The following is a 21,610-nucleotide window of genomic DNA, read 5'->3' as shown; positions in this document are numbered from 1 at the left end:
TTTTATATCACATCTGTCCATTATAGATAGAATCCTGCTGCTCTTCCATTCTTTTGTTACTCCATTGTTAATGTACTGAAAGAATATCTCGATAAAGCGTGCGGTTTATACTTTTATTCATAAAATAACTAAATTTTGATATGATACAATAGTTGTCCTCGCGTATCCACAATTACTTTAGGCTATATTTATATAACTGTACATTGAAAAACAAAAAAGGTATCCGATCGTACGGCGATGTTTCCGCAAAAAAATTGTCAACTCGGTGCAGCATCTACTAAACCATCCCAAGAAATGTGTGTACGCGAACCTTAACATGTTTATACCGATGTAGAAGGACACGAGCAATAAAAGGGTAAATCGATCTACGATAAATAGTAATTGTTAAGGGTTCGGTTCTCGCGCAAAGTAGAACTGCATAAGCAAGAGTCCAAATTATGAGCGGCAAGATGGTGTTAGGAACTTGTTCGACCGCCTGACATTAGTTACTACTAGTAGTTCTATCTTCCAAGCTATCTTAATTACGATAGAGTGGTGTAATGTGACAAGGCCGTCTAGCAACCTTACGACTCTCTGCTTTTACCAGTTCCAGTACAAAATTACACCGAGCATTAATTTTATCACCACACGACAACTCCAGCTATCTATCGTAAATCGACATACATTTTATTGTCGAAGTTCTTCCACAACCTAGTAAACGTTACATATGTATCGTACATTCTCACGACGCAACAGGTACTACGGCCGTAGCTTTCTGCTTCTCTCTTTTTATCGAATATAACTCTCTTTTTATTTATTACATGACGTTGATCGGTCTCTCTCTCTCTCTCTCTATGCGAATCCCTTCGTGATCGCTCGTGTGTCTTTGCTCGGTGAATATTTACAATATTATTCGCTAATGCTTTTTACAAGTTCTACATGAAGCCTAACGGCGCCCAACTATTATAGGAGATGCGAACAGAAATTGTTCCCTTCGAATGTGACATCGTTCTTCGCGATCTACAAGAAACGGAAAAAAAGGAAAAGAAAAAGGAAAGAATACAAGGCGACATTTCTTTGATATGTACCGTTTCCTCGAGAGAATTTGAAGGAACTTGCTCTGCCTCGTTATGCTATACATACACACACACATATACATATATAATATATCGATATAACGTGAACATATATGTATGACGCGAACCTATATATTTTACTTTTCACGCACAGCAGGTCTCTTTTTCTCTTGTCGAGCTTTTATTGTCAACAGTTTGAGTCTCTCTAACGTAGAAAGGCATATCGGTTAAGCGACTTTTTTTTTTTGAACAGCTGCTCGGTTTGATTTAACAGCGGCGATTGTCGTGTCGTACAGTTATTTTGTACACGTTTCGTATATTTTATTTCTTTACGTTTAATCAACGTCCTATGTAGGCCGTTGCTCGAGGTATTTCGACGATTAAAGCGAACTGCGCGCACGATTGTTTTAGTTTCCCGGTGATTACGCCGAATGATCGATATTCACTCCGCCGATTCTTAAGAAGGAAATGAGGATCGCCCGTTTTGCGATTTCAGACAGCAGCGATTAGAAGTTAAGATATACACGCGTCTCTAACGACGCGTGCCACGCGAGGAAATACGCTTTTCCTTTCTCATAATACTTTTACCGCTAACACAGACCAAGTTCTTAGTCGAGAAATTTCACTTCGTGCGGCACAATTCGCCTGGGACTGCACGCACATCGATATCAAACAATCTTCGAATACAACGATCCTGTCCGATTAAAATGAAATACGATTGCTTGAACCGTCGTGCTTCACCGCCAACAACATCCGTTTAATCCATTTTTAACTTCTGTCGTTATTTAGATTAGCGATTCGTTTGGAAACGTTCGTGTCGCGCAACAAGTAATTCGACGAATCTTGACGAAAGAGCAAAACGGAGGAATTTTCGAGCGATGCATATTATTTGAATTCGATGTTTGTTCAGCGAGCAGAACGGTCTAAAGTATCTTCGATCCGCACGTCGTCGTGCGCTAACATTTACTTGTTACGTACGAAATCGAGAAATGCTAGTAATTTTGGTTACTACGTAAAACTTCAACCGGAAGGTTGAAACTCGTCGAATCCGAACTAAAAATCCGTGTGGTGGCATGTTAATTACGCTTTTAAAATCGCATGTTTGTCCCTCGAGTTGTCGACGTCGTTCTTATATTATCTTAATTAGTTGGCGGGGGATATTTGAACTTTCTCCCTCTCTCTCGCTCTCTCTTTCGCACCTTACATATCATCAACATCATCATTATCATAATTATCATCAGTTACATCCCAACAAACGACTAGATCACGATGGTTGGATCTCAACCAGATCCTTAAATGCTACGGAGCTCGTGGTTAAGCTAATTTCGGTTAACGATATATTATTTTATCAAATATAAACCACTTCGCTATCGAATAAAGTAATATTACGAATACAGAGATACAAATAGGCAAAAGGCAAAAACGCAAACATAGTTATTATTGATCTCAATTGACGTACATTCATCCCACCTTTTTAACTGTTCGTTTACGCACGCGCGTCTGTCTCTCCATGGCAAAGAGATAATTCCGCAAGATAGCCCGGACGCAATTGCTCGATGCTTCTTCGATAGAATTGAACGCAACACACCCGAAAACAGAAGGATCGCGGCCAATTAAATTAAACGAGAAGACTTCACATTTAAAAAAAAAAAAAAAAAAAGAAAAAGAAACAAAAAGATAAAATCGGTTTCGTAAATTACAAACGCGTAGGTCTTTCCAAGAAAAGTGGAATATCGTGTATCATCGTGTTAAAATCAAATGTACATACTCTCGCTACTGCAATCGACTACGCAAGAAACAAAAAAATATTCGCGACGATTTCCTCCGACGAACGCGCTTCTTACCACGTATATATTTTGTACCAATAAAAACTACGGAACACTGTCGCGTAAGTACACCGCGTACGAAACGTCCCTCTATACTTTCCTCTTCTTTCGCGCATAAATAACTCGCAACGCGGACGAGCTCGCGTCGTTGACAAACGTATACGGTAAGAAACTCGTTCATTAGACGTACACAAAGTTGGTCCTCCGGTTTCAGAATGGAGGGCGACGCGTACACGACGCCGCCGATCTTCTTACTTTTGTTTCGCATCTTCCTTCGCCATTCGAAAGTCAACAACGCGTTCTCTCTTTCTCTCTCTATCTCTCTCTCTCTCTCTCTCTCTTTCTGTTTTAGAACCACTTCATTTTCCAGTAAATAAGTTACTCGATAATAGACATAAAGTGTCTCTCTGTAAATCAGCCTTTCCCGTTTCTAGGGCCGATCGCCAAGGCACGTGTAGCAAGGTATGCTATCCGAGTTCTTCGCACGTGTGTGTGAAACAGGAAGAACGATGACTCCGGTTCGTTTAACGGATATACGTGTACGATATGTGTAGAGTGTGTCTTTCGACCGCGTCCTTGGGTGCGAAACGTCAAGACAGCCTCGCAATCCGCGCGTGGGCTCTTTTTCTTCTTTCTCCGCTGGGACCCGATCGTTACACCAGAGAATCTCGGGTGATGCTCTCGCTTGATGAGTTCGCTCAGCTCAAACGCTGCAACCGGAAGTAACTTCTTCGCTGTTCGGTTGATGAGACCAACGACACTGGTGACAACTCTTCGGTTCTTCCGGGGCTGCAGCCACCCCACCGGACGCCCTTAAACCCTGTTCGAGCTCCAACAATTGTCCCATAAAGTTCAGATTAGGGCTAATGATAGGTCGCGCATTCTTCACAAGCTTGTACGCCTCCACCATAGACAAACCCTTGTGCCGCATTATGTACGCGATGGCGATCGTAGCACTGCGCGACACTCCCGCTTGACAGTGCACTAACACGCTGCTTCCGGCTTTCCGGGCTTCCTCTGTAAGGGAGAAATAAAGGTACGGTTACTCTCAAGTGTTTCTCCAGGGTTGCAAGGTCGTTCGTAATAATTAGATCGGATAAGGAAGTATTAAAATGTAATTCGAATTGGCTGCTGCGTTGTTGCAGCTCGTTTCGAACGTACAGCGTCGTCTCGACGAAAATGCTCTCGAGTTACTCTTCACGTGCCTTCGTAAATCGTGAACACGCCATGTGTCAGCAGTTTTATTTCTTTTCGTACGTAACGAACAACATTTAGATGTTGGACAACTGTTAAAATTCTCTGCTAGTTAGTCTTGCTCTCTACTTTTGCTAAATCAACAAACTTATAGAACTAGTGAAACGATTCGACGAAAGATGGAGCGGCGACGTTCAACGACAATAGAGCGATTCTACTCTGACCCTACTTGTTTCGAGAAAGAGAAACCCAGAATCCGACGGTCACCGACGAGAGTCAGTTTACGTCATTCGGAATTTCTAGGAGACAGTTTACGAGCGGAGAGCAATGGTCCATCGGAGGCCGCGTCGAACGACTCGGGGATCGCATCGTTGTAAAACATCCGAACAAAACCAGCCGTGTAACCCAAACAGGCGATTCGGTTACGTAATGCGGGCAACGCTATCGTATCGCCAATGAGTCATGGCGACGCGCGCCCGTATCTTACGTGACGTACTAGTCGACGTTGCTGCCATCGGTTGGAGGGAAGAAGAGAGAGCATGAGAGTTGCCACAAGTGCACGTGCGCAAGCACGAGGATTTCGCGACATCTGTACGGAAGAACGGTCTCGTGGCATTTAATCTTTTTCCTTTTCGAAGAATTCTTCACACATTTCCATTTACCGGACAAACATTTTACACATAGAAACTCGATCAAAGTTAAAAGGCTACGCAAAATGCAATCAGATCGATTCTAGCCAAATAGCGAGCAAGTAGAATATGAAGTAAACGATCGTTGAGAATTATTGCGTTCCAAATATCATCGTTCCGAGCTAACGGGTTCGTGACACGAATGGGGCTAACTGTTAGTACCGATATTCTATCCGAATGGAGTGTTCGTGAAACGAATAAAACAGATTCTGTGCAGAATTGCCACGATCGTTCTCGTGGCCAAACCAACAATTCGTAGATGAGAAAACTAAAATTCCACCTATCGTTGGAACAAATTACCGGAGACAGGCGACAAGATATATCAGCAAGTAGGTGTCGTTTTGAGAAACAGCTGAAAAACGTTCCCCGAGGCCGCGATTAATCGCTAATCCAGACCTCTAAACGGCGATAAGCAGCGCGACTAATCTTATCTGGATACGCATGGAGGGTGGCGTAACAGAAGTAGTTTAGGCAAGCGTTAGTGGAGACACGGGGGTGCATCGGCCCCTAAACGTTACGGATGTGCGCTCGTGTGCGCCGCAGCGTGTAGACCGTAGACTCGCGGCTGGCATCTGCTATGAGTCACGGCTGACGAATGGCCGGACAGAGACGGAGAAAGCGGCAGAAAATCGGTGTGGCAAAGTGGGGGATTGCGAGAAGGGAGAGTTATAGATAAAGGGAGAAAAACGAGAGTCCGGAAGAAAGGAGGAAGGGGGGAGGAGACCGAAAAGTGGAAGATCTCGGGGACGTACAGATCTGGAAGAACAAACAAAAGGGCTAAAGTCGTCGAAGGGAGTTTAGGTAAAAAAGAAGGGGGCGAAAATTAGTTGGAAAACGGAGAGGGAACCGTATTTTGGTAACAGAAGGCGCGTGTGTACATACTGACGAAAAGCCGCGACACCTGCCGCGATGTCGAGAATGATACCAGGTTCCGGGAAATGCGGCGTTCTTGTTGCCTTCGCTCTATTTGCTTTCTCCCCTAAAACGACCCGGCTATAATTAACGGCGGAGGTATCGCGTTCCGCGAACGGCTAAATTGTGCGTGTTTTCTGCGCAATCCTATGCGATCAAATGTTAGGGAATTGAACGTACGCGACGAATTTAAACTGTAATTTTAATGCTTCTCGTTACACCGGTAAGCTTATTTGATTGTTTGTAGTTAATTTTTCTGGTTTAAAAGATCTACAGTCAGCTTGTAATCGATTGGTCCGCGCGACGACACCGGCCATCGTCGCCGCTACAATTCGTAACCGAATTTACTATGCTGCGCGCTTAAAAATCATGAAATGACAAATGAATTTCGAAGAGCAAGAGACGACGTTGAATTAATTAAAAAGCATCTGTAACGAACGCAAGTTCTTGAAGTCTCCGTAGATTCACGTAGGCCAGAGAACACGCCTGTCCGAGCCACGAAGGCAACATTTCCAACGGAGCACGTCATCGTGTCACGCTCGTTTTTCCCTCGTCAGAACGGCGCAGTTTGGTGTAACGGAAACAGGGTGTAACCAGCCGTTTCCGGTGGACCATTCACCGTGTGCGAAGACTAGAAGACGAAAGGCTTCCATTCATGAAACCATGAGTCACTGGTGCGCGCGCGTGTGCAAGCGCTCCAACGAATGCACACCCGTGAATCCCCTTCATGGTGCCCCAGTGTCGGCCTTTCGTCTCCCGTGTGTTTATTGCACCACATTCTGCTCCATGCGCGTGAACGTGATGAGGAGCGCGCGCGTTTGTGTATGCGTGTACGTGTATGTGTGTCAGCGCGCGCGCGACAGGGCTCGCAAAGAGGGTCCTACCGAATGCGCAACTGGTGGAATGCTGTACCTGGCCAACCGACCAACACCGTAGGGACTGTTGCGTGAAACGAAGGGCACCTTGGTGCGTTGACCGTTAAGCCGCCTCTTCGACGATGCAGGGCAAACAAAGCTGCGTTGATTCGAACGCTTACTCGAATCGATTTCGATTCGTTTCCAACGTTTGGTAACTTGTCACGCGTTAACGAATCGTCGATGGGTAGCCAACGTCGATTAGAATTTTGCAGAGAAGCAGAGGTGGCATCGATGTTGTCGAATATGAAGTTAAATCCGAGTTAAATTAGGATTTTCGATACAGCGAATAATTAATAAGCTTAAGTAGTAAGAGCGTGTAATTGCAGGCAACGAGCAGGACAATGCTCAATTTTATGGCTTCTTGCACGTTCTAACTACGTTATTGCGACTATAATCTTAATTTATTCTTTGGCTCGAGTAGGGGCTGCAGGGCAAGCGATTGCTTCCTCTACGATTCGAAATACGTGGCCAGGTTAGATGGAAAGTTTAACTGGTGGCCGTTCACAAAGGATCGCAGCCCTTGGTTCACATCGGCCATAAGGGGAAATAAAATCCGGACCGGTAGAAGGTTCTTCTCCTCGTCTGTCACGGTCCAAGAAGGTCGCTCTATCGTTCAACTTTTTGTCATCTGAACCATCGATTTCTATATCCCTGTTTTAAACGTATTTGCTCTATGCCCTGTAGTCTCACGACCTGCTTGAACAACGAAGAATACGTACTATCGTCTCTTTCAAATTACTATATCTTTCGAAGCTACTCCTACCGATAGATCTAGACTGGATTGGCGCAGATACAAATGGTAACGACGATCATTGCCCGAGGACACACCCAGTCAGCCGAAAGAATTAGTCATCGACAGAGTCCGACATCTCCTCTTTGTGAACGCCCTGCTCGTCGTCGCTCTGTTCGACTCTCACGGTGAATTAAACGCAGCTTCCTCGAATGCTGCATTCCAACGAGCCGACATATCGCATCGCCGATGCAATTAGACCAATTTACCCTAACCGGTGATCCTCGTATTTTCGTTGAATCACACGCAACAGGTTCGAGAGCGTCAATGGAGCTGCCACGTTCATTCGTCCAATGTCAACACGCGGTTGCAAACTACTTGTGCGTCACCTATACGAATGGTGCTCCGGTTTAATGAATAGAGGCTCGTTTCATTGATCGCGTAGCTGAATCAACAAACTTTTTTCCACCCATATATCGTGAATGTAAGGGGAACGTTCCAGCAACTCGCAGATTTTCAAAAGATTTTCGTACCATTGTTGTTGTTGGTAAACCGACTTACTACGAGCAGCAATACTCGTCACACGGTTCGTGAGTGCTCCAAGAATGTTGATTCCATGGAGGCGGGGTACACCGTTACTCGAGGAGTCCGCACGGAACGTTTCCTCTAATAGGCATCCCCGAGCCATTAGAAAGCAATAGGACTCGATCAAACGAGAAACGTTCTCAGAATTATCTAGAATCTGTTCGTTCGTACACCCGTTCCATCGCTGTTATCTAAGATCCAGTGCGCCGCTATTATCGACGGTAGGTAAATTCCAGCTGTTTCCTCCGTAGACCCTATCGTATCGAGAGTGGACACTCACCGATGAAGTCGAACGCCTCCTCGAAGTACTGTTTAAGGTTCTGATGGCCAGAATCCGAGGCAGGGATTTGTCTGTACGTGATACCCCTCTCCTCGTGATATCCAGGTAGCTGTGAAGTGACATTGAGCACCCTGGTGGCGCCTAACGCGCGAAGGAGCTGTAAATCGGCTGCATCTCGGCCATTTCCAAGGTAGAGGAACGGGAGAACCCTGGAGGCTGGATGACTATCGATATCCGCCGGTTGGGGAGTCGGTGGTCCGGATAGACTTAATACCGGACAGCCTGGTCCTGGACTGGAACAACCGGCGACCGTTGATGGGCCAGCTGCGACGGTTGGTAGAAGCGTGTCCTCGCAGAGATCCCTGTGCCGCCTATGAAACTCCTTGTGTCCACCTGAAAGTAATCAAAAGGGGTCCGTGTTAGAATGGAGCAGCTTTTGATTTTTAGGCGCGGAGAGTTGGCTGGAAACCTAACGAGACATCAGGGGCGTGGGAACTGGTCTCGAGGGAAGCATCGAGTTACTTTGAAAATACCGATACAGCGACCAGGAGCAGATGGTGCTCGTTCGATCCTGTGATCTTTGTCTATAGTTTGGTTACGTATCCTATTTGTGGTATTTAACTCTCTGTAGGCAAGCGTACTTCTTCGCGCTCTACAAACCCTCCTCGTTTACGTTCAAGTCCCATCGTTTTAACGTTGTTCAGAAAACGTTGTTACGTGTCCTATAACCGCGTTTTTTCCTTCGTTTGCCCGCCGGTACAACGCGGTGATTCAGTCGTGCCGAATCGTATCCTAAAACTGTGTACACAGCGATTTCTCGAGAAACGCGACGAGCTAATAAACGGTTCTCGTAGCAGGTTCGCCATACTTCCGTGTACTGTATCTAAACCTGTACCCTGGTTCGCCGCTAACGACGAGAACATCGAGGAACTGTCTCGGGTGCCTCGAGGGCATTTCTCGATAAATTTAGCACGTTTTCAAAAGCCTAAGAAAGAATCTAGTATCTCTTAATCCGGCATGGTTCGTGTGGTTCTGGAAGCCCTATCGAAGTTGCATTATGAATCTCGGATCTTGACAGTCTTCCAGTCTTAAGAAACGCGGGCTAGAACGATGCAGTGGGGTGCTAAAGAGATTCTGAATACCTAATATACCCCGGAAGTTATCAAACGCGACAAATTTCTTCAGAATTTTCTTCGAAATGCCTTTACGCACGATTCCTATCCTGTCCTATTTATCATTTACCGATTTACTGCAGGAAACTTCGAGGATCCGACCGTAGAATCTACCAGAGCCTGAGTCGATTAAGGCGAAATATCCTGCCGAGCGACGCGTCTGCGAAGCGGAGTAGACGGACGTTGAAATGCAGAGGAGGAAATGAGATAGGAAAGAGGAACCACGAATAAACGGCCGAGGTAAAAATAAAGGAACGTCAGACGCAGAACATCGAAGGGGGAGAAGGAAGAAATGTGGGCTAAAAGTGTCTTCCTCTCCTGACCTGCAGCTCGCAAGGCCTGGCCTGGCTCAACGATGAGTCACTCTTTTCGCCCCCTGCCGTCGCGCCGCCACGGCCGCCAACCCCGTGTGGCGGCTACTGTTGTCGCGGCCGATGATTATTCCGCAGTCGCCGCAACGAAACTTCCTTCTGCGAAGGGAAAGGACGAGGGCAGGAGATCGTACAACGGGGAGGTCCCTCCCGCTTCCGGATTTAATTCAATTTATCACGTTAATTCCTACTTTCTCTTTGCATTTATTACTTTAGACTTTGCACGGTATTGGTGCGAGCGTTGTTCGACGTTGACCGATCGAATTGGGCGGTGACTCGCGTCGCTGGAAGATCGCTCGATCGACAACGACGCGCGTTACAAACGCGAAATTCCATTTGACATTAAAATGAGAGGATTAAGGTTCAGAGATGCGAACGATGCGTTATCGACACGCCAGACGTATAAGCGGACGTAATGTAATTCCGTGACCTAGTCTTAAGGCTGTCTGCCGGAAATCGTAAATATAGCGTTGGACACGTCCGACGAACACGTATCGACGACACGAGTGTACAACATGTGTGTCTATTCACGAATGGAACGATATCGTTTTATCGTTGATTTTTCAACGATTTCCCTGCGACGATTCGAAACACGCGTAACGGTTTTCGGTTCTACATAGACGGCTATGTAAACGCGGCGAAACTCGTTATACGATCCACATATTCTTAACAAAGTGGCACAACCGCGCCGCCTATCAATACCCACAGGGATATCCTACGCCGAGGACTGGTTTTCAAAGGAAATCGCAACTTTGAGCACGATCTATCGCGACGCGGTCACGTTATATGGTTAAAACATACGCCGTGCTACGTGACACAGCGCGTGACGTCACAGGTTCGTGTTTTACCATCGCGATATCCGATTACCGCGCGCTCCTGCCAAACACCGAACAATAATTACCCTTAATAGGTCGCGATTATTAAGAAAAGGAGTACGCGTATTTGTTCGCAGGGCATTGGCCTGATTTCCAAGCGTTGGCTGGCGAACGCGTGATCTTAAGCGCTGACGCGTGTTTCTCCTTTTAGTTTAAGATACACCAGCGTCTCGTTAAATGGCCAGGGGCGGCATCCTATCTGGCCAATTGTCAGGGGTCGTGTATTTCTAGGAAATCTCCTTTTTTACGTCGAGCATCGGCCAGATAGCGATACCTGACGTACTCGTTGATTTTAGATTCGCTACACCAGGGGCTGTATCGCTGCACGAAATCAGTCCCAGAAATTGCCGCAAGTAACAGTTGGCGATTTTAGTCTGAGTTTACTTTGAGAAGAAAATCTAACGCGTTGGTTATAACTGTAGTCATTGGACATTCTGTGCAGCGAAATGGATAGCGATAGTGCCTAAAAAAAAATTGGATGACTAATAGGATATCAAGCAACTGTCAGGAAATGGTGGTAACGAAGAAATCGATGGCAATTTTCGACTAGTTCGAAAGATAAGGCTAATGGTAAAGGTCAATATAGTAATAGAGGGAGTGATATTTTTGTGCCACCTGCGAAACGAGAGCATTGAACCTCGAGTACAAGTTGATTGTTATAATGACCTAAATGAGGTGACCCACATTCCATCGCGACGATGCCGTGCACTCCAGTGTCCACCATGTACGTACATTCTATGGGACACCGATCTTTCCCTTCTTACATCCTGCTTTCCTCTCCGATCGTTCGTACTCAACGATACAATTAATTCAGAAACTTGAACTTCTTCGTATCGCTGTTTCTTAGATCTGTGTAGTTCACAAGATATCGTGTACTGTACGAAACGGAGTAGATTTTTACAACGTATCGACGATATACTTTGTCATTTTGTCCCATCGTATAGAATTAGTAAAGAATTCTGTCACGACGCGCGAACGTGTATCTACGATGTGATTCGACTTGAAAACGTAAATACGTACGTTCAATTTACAAACGCGTGGAAACGTTTCAGTGCGACGCCTCGGAGGAATCTGTAAATTCCATTGTACCAAAGATTAACACGAAACGAGTCATCGAGCACGCATTACGCCTAAATCTAAGATACCAAGGCCTGAGTCATCCGCGTAAGAGATTGTATTTACCCGCGTGCCACGTTCGACTTTGTATTCTCCCGCCGCTGTGGACGTTTCAGAAATACCTTCGACCATAGTAGTCGGATGACGTTGAGAACTAAATGTCTAAACGAAACATGGATAACAAATAAAACACGAGCGTGATTAATCATCCTACCAGTAGCATTAATTTGATTAATCAGCGGTGGTTCCGACAATCTGACCATAAATATCGCTTGCTTTCATCTTTGAAAAATTTTTGTAACGAGAACGAGACGCTCGATCGTCAGTTCTGCTATTTGTTTTTCCTCTTTACCGAAGAAGGCTACTTGTAAATAAAAAATACGCTCTTTTCCGCCAGAGATTTTTCGAATTATCTCGATGTACCATGCGCAAGGATCGTGTTATTCTTTCAACAGAATCGAAACCGTGCAACAAGAACGGAATAAACCATGAGTCAAATTTGTCAGACTGGTTAGAAGGGAAACGAATCAACCGACAGATACATCGGAATGGTCCAGTCAAATAACGAGACACATCGGTCTAGTCTCCGGGGCATAGATCGAGGAACATAGTCCGTGAGCTTACGCTTAGGGAACCTGGAATGACTCACATTAACAAGAACCTTGGAAACACAAACGCGAAGGGATAGATTCTTATTCTTACCCCATGGTTCGAGATTCTCCAGAGGAACTAGACTCAAAACGAGACACGGCGCTTCCTTCTTCATTCTTATTCTTGTATTACGTGAGATTTCCTCCACGATTCTCGGGACGATTCTCACCTCCTCACCATTTGACACATACGCGTACACGAGAAAGAACAAGAGTCCTGGTATTCGATCACGCTCGAAATCTTCGGCGTTGCGTTACACAAAACAACGATTACGAGAGAGTGTCCCTCTCGTTTGACGATCGTCAACCGTCTAATCCGTGTTATTACGATGGTACCAAGCTTCAACTACTTGAATATTCCTCACTGGTAGCACGACACCACGAGAAAAGCGTGTTTACGTGTTCGCGGTGAAATAGGGAGAGATACGTGGCAAAAGCGGCGATTGCCCTTTTGCTTGTTGGCGGGAGACTGCTTTGGCTAAGCGGCACGAGAGAGTTTACATGAGGCTCGACTGGATGAGTCATCCGGCACGGCGCTGATTGGCCGGCCGCTTCGTGACGTACGCGATTCGCGGACGAAGGCACACGAACGTAGTCGAGTACGAACCGCTGTCTGTGTACCATACGGTCGTCCTTGTTCAGCACGCGGTGAACGGATCGCCGCGTCCTTTTCCACGTTCTTCCTAGTTTCTCGCAGGGCTTCGTGCATTTTGTAGCGGCACGCAACTCCGCGGCGTCCTATGACGACCTTGTCGCGCGACTTGCTCGTAAATACATAACGTAACGCGACTTAATTGCCGAAGCGTCGATAAATCGGCGCCGTTGCACTCTACGGATGGAAAGAAGATTCAAAGTACCAAAGATCGGGATAAGAATCTCCGTGGATTCCCATCGGTCCTACCTGGCGGTCACATTCTAGCGTCTTTTTATCGATATCGAATCTAAGAGCGTCGGTGCTGTTCGTGCTTTAGAATAAGAGGCGACAGGAGAGATGTAATTCAAAAATAAAACCCGATTTGAATAGAATTGAATAGAATTGAATTTTCACGACGCTCGTCAAGATCGGACGTCGTGATTCCGACGGATTTGCCTTTACAATCGCCCTCCTTTCTTTCCACGGTAAAAAAAACCAAACCTCCTCCCTCCGTGGCCTAACCCGTATAATTAGAATTCGTAGACGCTTTATGAAAATCAAATTTCTAACTTATGTTCAGGGTTATTTATAAGGAGCACGGGTCGCCAGCGAATATTGGACGGTCGAAGAAAGTCGAACGCCACGAGGAGGGCCCCTCGAACAAAAGATCAAAGGTTGACTTATGCCACGGAGCAAAAATAAATCGAGGCATTATGCGTCTTTCGAACACTATGATTCACGGGATCTGCACTCGCTGGTACACACATCGACGAATACTCTTACGCAATTTTCACCCAGCAAAAGCTCTCTCGTCTAATTTTATCGCTTATCGCGATCCCTTGTTTAGTATGCACTTGTGAAATTCTCTCGCTCGTGTCTTAGCCGACGCCGATCGCGACCGACTCGCGCCAGAAAACCGAAAACGCATATTATAAATACCCCGTCGAACGCCGATCTTCGACTTTTCGCACCCTGAAACCTATTTACGTGTCATCGAACGAGCATAGAGAACCTGTTGATGGACCTGCTTTTTAAAATTTGTTTAGACAAGATTTCATTTCGGAAGAATGCGTTATCGAGGAAGGAATAACACTTGCTCTGTCTGTGGTTTTCTTCTTATCTTCGCGAGGATACGAAAACAGGATTTTCCTGTTTCTTCGAATGATCGCACCGTCGCATTGTCTGATTTTGGGAAATCCGCCTTCGTAAATGAGAAGAGACTATTACGAGGCTGCTTGATTTATCGAGATGTCTCGACTGCTGCAGTCATATTACGAAGAAACGTTCGACACGCGTAATGATTTCTCCGTATCAAAAGCGTAGCTTCGATATAACGTCATTGTTTTACTATTATTATTATTAAATATTGTACAAGGAAACGCGAGGAAGTTTTAAGCGTAAGCAATGTTTCCGTTAAGCCACATACGCTTATCGATCTTTCAAGGATGGTTGAGGATGGTTGAAGTTGCAAACGTAATTGTATCGTCTCTCTGTGCTCGAATCCTTTATAACCTCTATCCTTCGTCGAACCAAAGAAAGATCACAAACATATCCTAAAATCCCAAATTCCAAGCTGACTCGTCACAATACCAGCATGTTTTTCTCTAATCAAAAACCGCGAGGCCGTCGATCCTAGAACGCCTTGCGAGTGATTCAATTGACCACGCGAGATGGAAATCCCTTCAAGGCCAATGACTAACGTTTACAGCGAAACGCTCGCGATCCGCCGTAGTCGTCTCCGCGAAGGCCATAAACGGTGCAACGATTATCATTGTGACGGCACTTTCCACCAGAGGATGTGGCGATGAGAGTCATCGTGTCCAACAGGTGCTTACCTCTAAATCCAGACCGTGATGTCAGTTGCTGCTCGGTGACGACGAAAAATTCCGGCGAGCAACGCTAAACCACGATCGTGATACGCGTCGTTCCATCACGATGCTTCCGTTTAAGATTCCTCCAGTGAATTAGTCAGCTCGACCGAATCGAATTAATCACAAACAGAGTTGGAGATCATCCTCCAGAAAAATATTCCGGGATAATCTGGGTGGGGATTGTGATCCATGGTTTTAAATGATTCCAACGTAGACGTAAGACGAGGCGTCAGGATGACGTATCTCGATGATATGGGGATGGGTAGAGATTATCTGGACGATTTGATCTAGGAAGGATCGTGTTTGACCTTCTTACGTCATTTAGTAGTTTACATTATAGAAGATACAGGATATATATTGGGTGTGTATGTTTGTTCTATCTTTGGCATCTCAATTTCTTTATGATAGATACGCGACCTTCACGGGAGATCTAATCAAAACTATATTAGGTGAGTCATCGCTTCTTCGTGTATATTGGCCATAATTTCTTGCACCAACGCATTGCACGGTACGTTTTCACTTCTTCAGCTTTACAAGTTTAGCGAACTTTACAAGTTTGACTTCGTCGATCTAGATTAAGATAAAATTAGATGTTTTCAACGATCAAAGACAACGTTTTATTATTTCGTTTCAATCGGTGTTAATTTGAAGAGAATAATTGCGTGGCAGATATCGCAAGAGGCATCACAGCTGCGACATATGCAAATCGATAATCGCAGCCGATGACAGCGAATACGAACGAATACGTCCCGTGAATTTTTAACGCCGGATTAATCACCATAGGCGTGTTTATCGCGCGCATTCCAGCTGGATTTGATCGCGATCGGGACCACGAGCGAACAAGATCGAGGCATTCGCCCCAACGCGACACGACGTGAATCAAATGGTAAACAGACGCGAGATACATACATCGTTCGCAATAGTCTGCTTGGTGGTACGCGATCTGCCATGATTCACCGTGGCGCTCGGTCTATTGGGAATAAAGTTCATCGATATAATGCTCTCGCGATCCGGCTAAATAGGGATAATGCATCCTCCGATAAGTATCGGTGGAAACTTCTCGCGAGTAGCATCGTAAATTCTTTGCATGTCGATTTAAAATAGCTTGTGGCGATTTAAATAATTTTTCTTGACGATCAAACTTTTCAGATAATTCTGTAACTAATACGAGAATACGTATGCATTAACGGACCATACGTCCGTTACGACGAATCTAATTAAGCGGAAACATTGGAAAACTTAAAAACTCACAAACGATAATCACTCGCAAAGACTCGAAGATTTCAGAATGAAAAATCTGGGTGATTGAACAAATTGGATACTCGTAAGAGAAAGATTTGAGATTTTAAAGGAAAAAAATATAATACGTCATCTTGTTACCAAAATCGGTAAAATGCGAAGGCTTAGTCGACGGTACGGCGTAGAACCGTTCCTGCTATCGAGACGCAAAAGTTGATATCGATGCTCGATGTGGTTAGCTATGAGTCACGCGGCCGGAGCGCCTAGGCAGTTCTCAACGACCCTGAATTACGTCGGCGATCCACGCGCGCTTTTGTTTACCGGCTTTCAAGCTAGCTAACTTCTTTGTGATTCAGATAGGAGAACTTACGAGAGATTCGCATAAGTCAGAGCGAGTCGTCGCGCCGTCCAATTCACCGAAACTCCGTTGGTTACTCGCTGCGTTTCGCAAAAACATCCCACACATCTCGCGCATGATACAAAGTAGCAGAAAATGTTAATTGAGACAACATGTAAACATGTTTACTGTTTTTTTGTTGATCGGCACTTGCAAATGAATAATTCTAGTCTCTAGCTTTTTGAACATGATCGATGACAATCGTTATTCTTATTCTCGGTGGTTGCGCGATTAGGATTACAAAGTCATAGAATGACAGATTGATGGAGCCAAGATGATCTCAATTCGCAATTTATCGACTACGTTTGCGTGTCTCGAGAATAACACAGAATAAAACAGCAGATAGATCTGCAAGGATGCACATTGACGTGTCTGCTATTGAGATTCCAAATTAACGTGTCGCGTCACGAGGAGACGTTGTGGTTCGCATCGTTCGTTGTTTTACGTGTTCGGATACGCAGAAGAGACTCTCTTCGATCTTATTAAACGCTCGAAGGAGCAGAGGGAAGCGTGCCAGAAGGCAGATCCCGGACACTCTACGTCGACAGTTTTTCGCAGACGATTAACAGTTTCATTTACATGCGGCCACTATGTAAATCTGTCTAGTTACGACGCTTTATGGCACGCGCGACGATAATTCGAAACTGGTTGGCACCGTGGCTGTGCCGTTTCCTGTCAAACTGTTATTTTCAATCGGACTTTATGTCCCGTGCACGGACAACAACTTTGCTATTTCTGACCGAGCCAATTGTAACCGTTGGCTGGCTATTAATAAAATATTCGTCAAACGGCAAGAACGCAGGAAAATGCAAATCGAGCACAATATTTCGATATATCCTACTTTTTCCTCTCTATCGATACGACTTTATTGCATCGTGTTCGAATTATCGCAAAGCCGATAGCGTTCGAAGGAATTTTATAAAATATCGATATCAATAGCCAGCCTAGGCGCCGATATTTCTTCGTTTATCTGTGTCATTAGTCACGACCGACATTTTCATTTTTTCCTCTCCCTTTCTTCTTTTTTTCTTTTTTTCCTTTTTTGCCTTTAGCTGAAGTAGCGAAGTTGTCCCATGAAAGGACAGTTTATTATTCCACGATAACAATTGTTTATACATGATACCCGTGATAATACGGATCGTCTATTAATCTTCGATTAATCTTCGTTCAATATTATGACTCACTAAGTGTAAGGGAGAAAAATGGGAAATGAACGACTCGATCGTCTGACTCACGCATCTTCGCGGATTGCTCTATTTCCACTTTGATCTATCATCAAACGGTTACATTCGTCCAGCCAAAAGCTTTCTTCTAATTAAGAAAACAAACGTTCGGACGAATATCTGTTCGAAAACAAGACTGGGAAATACCATTTTCGTGGTGTTGCGTCAACAAATCGCTAATTCATAATAAGACTGCGGACGTTTCTACTCTATCGATTACCATAAACATCCGCCATCTATTCATGGAACGCCAATACTCCGAAATGAACTATTTCGCCCTCTTTCGAAGTCGTAACTTAATAGAGCGCATTATACGTGTTCGATCATCACGAAAAAGCGTTACGAAGCATTGGAGCAAATCGCAATCATCGCACAGCCCCTAAAACAAATCACGACACCCTTCGAGTTGTCGCTGAAAGCGACGCAACACCAACCCGAGGGTGGATCTCCCGCCAGCCACAGGTGTCGTATACACCGTGTCCTCTACAGATATTCTCCATTAATTCCGGCGAATCGAAGGGGTTGCGAATCGTCGGGCGAATACCATAAAACCTATGCTGGGTTCGTTTGGTCGTTCCGGCCCGAGGCCACAGTTTACAGAGCGGGAAAACAGAGACAACGGTACACGCGTAATGCCGCGGTTAACGCATTGCCGCTTCCCAATGGATGAGGAGCGGGATCCAGCCACCTGCCACAAGGCTGGTGGATCGTACGTCCTGGGAATTCGCGTAGCTGGAACATGCACGCACGGAACGCGTCACGAAGGATTCCGGTGTGAATGAATCACTTAACGAGAAACACGTGCCGAGCATACGTAATGTTTCTCTTCGCGGCGCTTGCGATGTTTGCCGGAAAGATGACGGGTTGATGGATGGACGATGGCAGGACACTTAGTGCCTTTTTCTTTCTCTAAGGAATTTCTGATTGCGAACTGAGTTTAGGGAATCAGCGGAAGAGAAGTTTTACCTTTCCGCTATGGCACTGTAGGAACTGTGTAGATCTTTTCGGTACGTGTATCATAGTTTTCGTTGATAGGAACAAGAAGCAGAATGGTTTCCTCGCTATTTCAGTCAATCTATTCGAAAAATGTAGAATTCTTTCAGGATATCTAAACGCGAAGATAAGTGTTTCCACTGACAGACAGATCCATTAAACAATTTGCAAGACACGCTGTAGAACCGTGTTACTGCATCGTGAACGTAAACGTGAGTCATCCAGCCGATCGTTTAACACAGCGAATGTTTCTCTCGAACAACGATCCCTCTGTAACGAAACGAGACGAAACGACTGTAGGATCCCCTCGAGAACGACATCGATGCCATCGGTAAATTAAAAAACACCTCCGAAGAATCAAACATCGGTCGCTCGACGTAGCCCATCGATCATTCGGAAGAATTGCCTAAAATTAAATATCGTTGGTTTGTCGATTCGCAACGAATCCACTCTGTCTGTCATCACGTTCACGAAATTTCTCACGAAAGCTTTCTCGCAAGAAAACTACTTTTCCAACTGTCTTTTAACAAGTTTGACATACGTCACGAAACAAGATATCGCTCTAATCTCGATCATCTTTGGAATTACGTCGAACTGGAGGAGGGTGAAATATGTGCTGGATATTAAGTTCACCCTTCTCTCTGCTTACTTTTTCTTCGTTCTTTCGTTCGGACGAACATTTAATTCGTTTCAGAGCGACGATGGCCGGATAAAGGACTCGAGGTGGGGTGAAAATGACAAGGGATAACGAGGGAGACGCAGAAGAGAATGGAACGGTATGAGCTGGCAGCGAGCATCGGTTGTGAGTCAGTCCAACATTTTCTCAACGACACTTGGCTCCCCTACGGACGTTTTTTTGGGAAACCCTTTTCTCCTCCGATGCACTGATTTTCGTCCACCGACGTGCACGCGTTGCATTCGTTCTATAATACCTAGCCGTTCGAACATCGATGAAGAACTACGAGTAGAAATCGTCAAGATGATTTCACTTTGTTCTTTTTATCGAATAGAAGCATCTATAGCCTGATCCACCTCCTATTGTTCTAAATTTAACTATTATACTATAGTTTAATCCGATGTAACTTCTACGACAGCGAGTAAAAATCGTGTCGCGCTATTGTTACGTACAACTATCTAGAGACCAGCCTCTTTTTATCAATAAACATTATCGATCAGCAGGTAAAAGCGCTAATCATGACGTGGTACTATTAAGCAACGTCTAAAGACCGATGTCTCGTATAGTTTTCATATTTTTCTACAGCCTTCGTCGTGCTTCCATTTTCCAGCTACATTTGATACAGAACACGAGCAAGGTAAAGTTTAGAACAAGAAAGAAAGAAAGAATGTACGAGTAAATAAAAATAGAACGCAGGACACCAACAAAAAAAACCAACGATCTAAGAAACGATTTGTAGCCGTTAGGGAATTATCGGGGAATGAGTGCGACTGACGTCCGGTCAGACAGGTGTGTGACAAAAAATAATTAGTATTCACCCGGTTTTTGGCTATTCCCCGGTTAGAACACCTAGATGAATCGTCGATTTATCGGGGATTTTATCGCCACGCTTATCATTCTGGTGGCCAGTCCGATATGGGGATGTTTAGTCACTGCGATTTGAGTGGAAAGGAGGAGAAACTCGTGGCTCGATAAAGATAGATCGAGCGTATCGACGATAAAAAGGAAAGATAACGCCCGATACGAGGCATTTCACTTCGAGAAAATCTTGTTCAATTTCCAAGAATCGAATTGAACGCAAGACTCGATAATCGGTCGATCGCCGTTCATCGAAGAAAAAACGTTATCGGGATGAGGAATGAGATTGTAGATGAAATTTGCGTAGAAGATCGATGGACGATCGACGTTGCTGATAAACGGCTAGTAAATGATCATAATCACGCGCTAATAAACGAATATACATGTCAAAATTGTCTCGATCGACCGGTAAAGAAAAAATTTTCTCTTTCCCATGCTTCCCGAAAATGACAAAGGTAAACGATTCGAATAAAAAACTCGATGTCCACCGAATATCTAATCCGATAATCCGGAAAAAAATGTAGAAAAAAGGTACATTAGATGGATGAACCGTGCTTTGGGCGATATATACGTATTTGGACGCGTAATCGTATGCAGATCAATGACAGGATTCAGAAGCCGTGAACGCTTAGGGGGACGGACGGCGGATTTGGTGATTTATTCGAGTGGTCCATGCTGTCTGAGCTCGTGCCACGAATAGCCCACAGAATCATACCGGGCGGTGTGAGTCAGCGGCGGATCGTAGTAGGAAACGGCTACGTTTTCGAAGGACGTTTTAAGACCGACGTTCCCGCATTCTTTCCGCGTGCACGCACAGGCTCTGATTCATTTCGCGCTAATAACCCCGCGACCCTGATTTCATTAGAGTCTGCAAGCATTCGCGATATCTGCCAATTCTTCCTTCTCGAGAAGATCTACGCAAGAAGATTCTTCGCGTTGTCGGGTTTGTTGATTTTTGGATCGAACGCGTCGTAAATAAATTTATAGACCGCGATGACTTTTCGTACGGCGCTTTGATCTAATCGTAAAGAATATTGGCCTTGTGATTTTATTACGACGATTTTGTACCGAGTTCGTGCTCGTTGCATTCTTGAGATTGCGTTGCATGAATATTTATTTGTTGTATGGATGCTCGTTTATTTAGTTGGTCGTTCTATTCGCGTCGAGCGGAGTCATTGCTCGTGAGCGAAATATTATCGGCTGCGAAACGTAGAAAAACGCGCGGTACTAATTCCTGTTTCTCTTTCTTCGTCTGGTCGTTTTAATTTAACCTGCGCGACCGAGAATGATACTCGCGAAACTTACAATACAGATTACTAAACGAGTCAGGTATTTGTTGGATTTTTG

The 21,610-nt window shown here is 44.9% G+C and overlaps 1 protein-coding gene across 4 annotated transcripts in view; it reads right to left on the bottom strand.

Annotated features, from left to right (window-relative positions):
* Positions 1 to 99: 99 nt before the first annotated feature.
* LOC117154223 (dual specificity protein phosphatase 10) overlaps positions 100 to 21,610 on the bottom strand; it is a 61,853-nt gene continuing 40,342 nt past the window's right edge. For all 4 annotated transcript variants that reach the window (XM_033329024.2, XM_076624221.1, XM_033329054.2 and 1 more), the window contains 2 exons: positions 8,189 to 8,581; positions 100 to 3,898 (listed from right to left, as the gene is read on the bottom strand). In XM_033329024.2, coding sequence (XP_033184915.1) covers positions 3,585 to 3,898; positions 8,189 to 8,581 — 707 coding nt within the window. In that variant the 3' untranslated portion in view covers positions 100 to 3,584. The remainder of the gene's footprint in view (positions 3,899 to 8,188; positions 8,582 to 21,610) is intronic.

The sequence above is a fragment of the Bombus vancouverensis genome, chromosome 14, assembly GCF_051014615.1.
Source record: "Bombus vancouverensis nearcticus chromosome 14, iyBomVanc1_principal, whole genome shotgun sequence".
Taxonomy (NCBI): domain Eukaryota; kingdom Metazoa; phylum Arthropoda; class Insecta; order Hymenoptera; family Apidae; genus Bombus; species Bombus vancouverensis.
The sequence above is the reverse complement of the archived record's forward strand: the minus strand, read 5'-3'. Positions and strand labels throughout refer to the sequence as shown.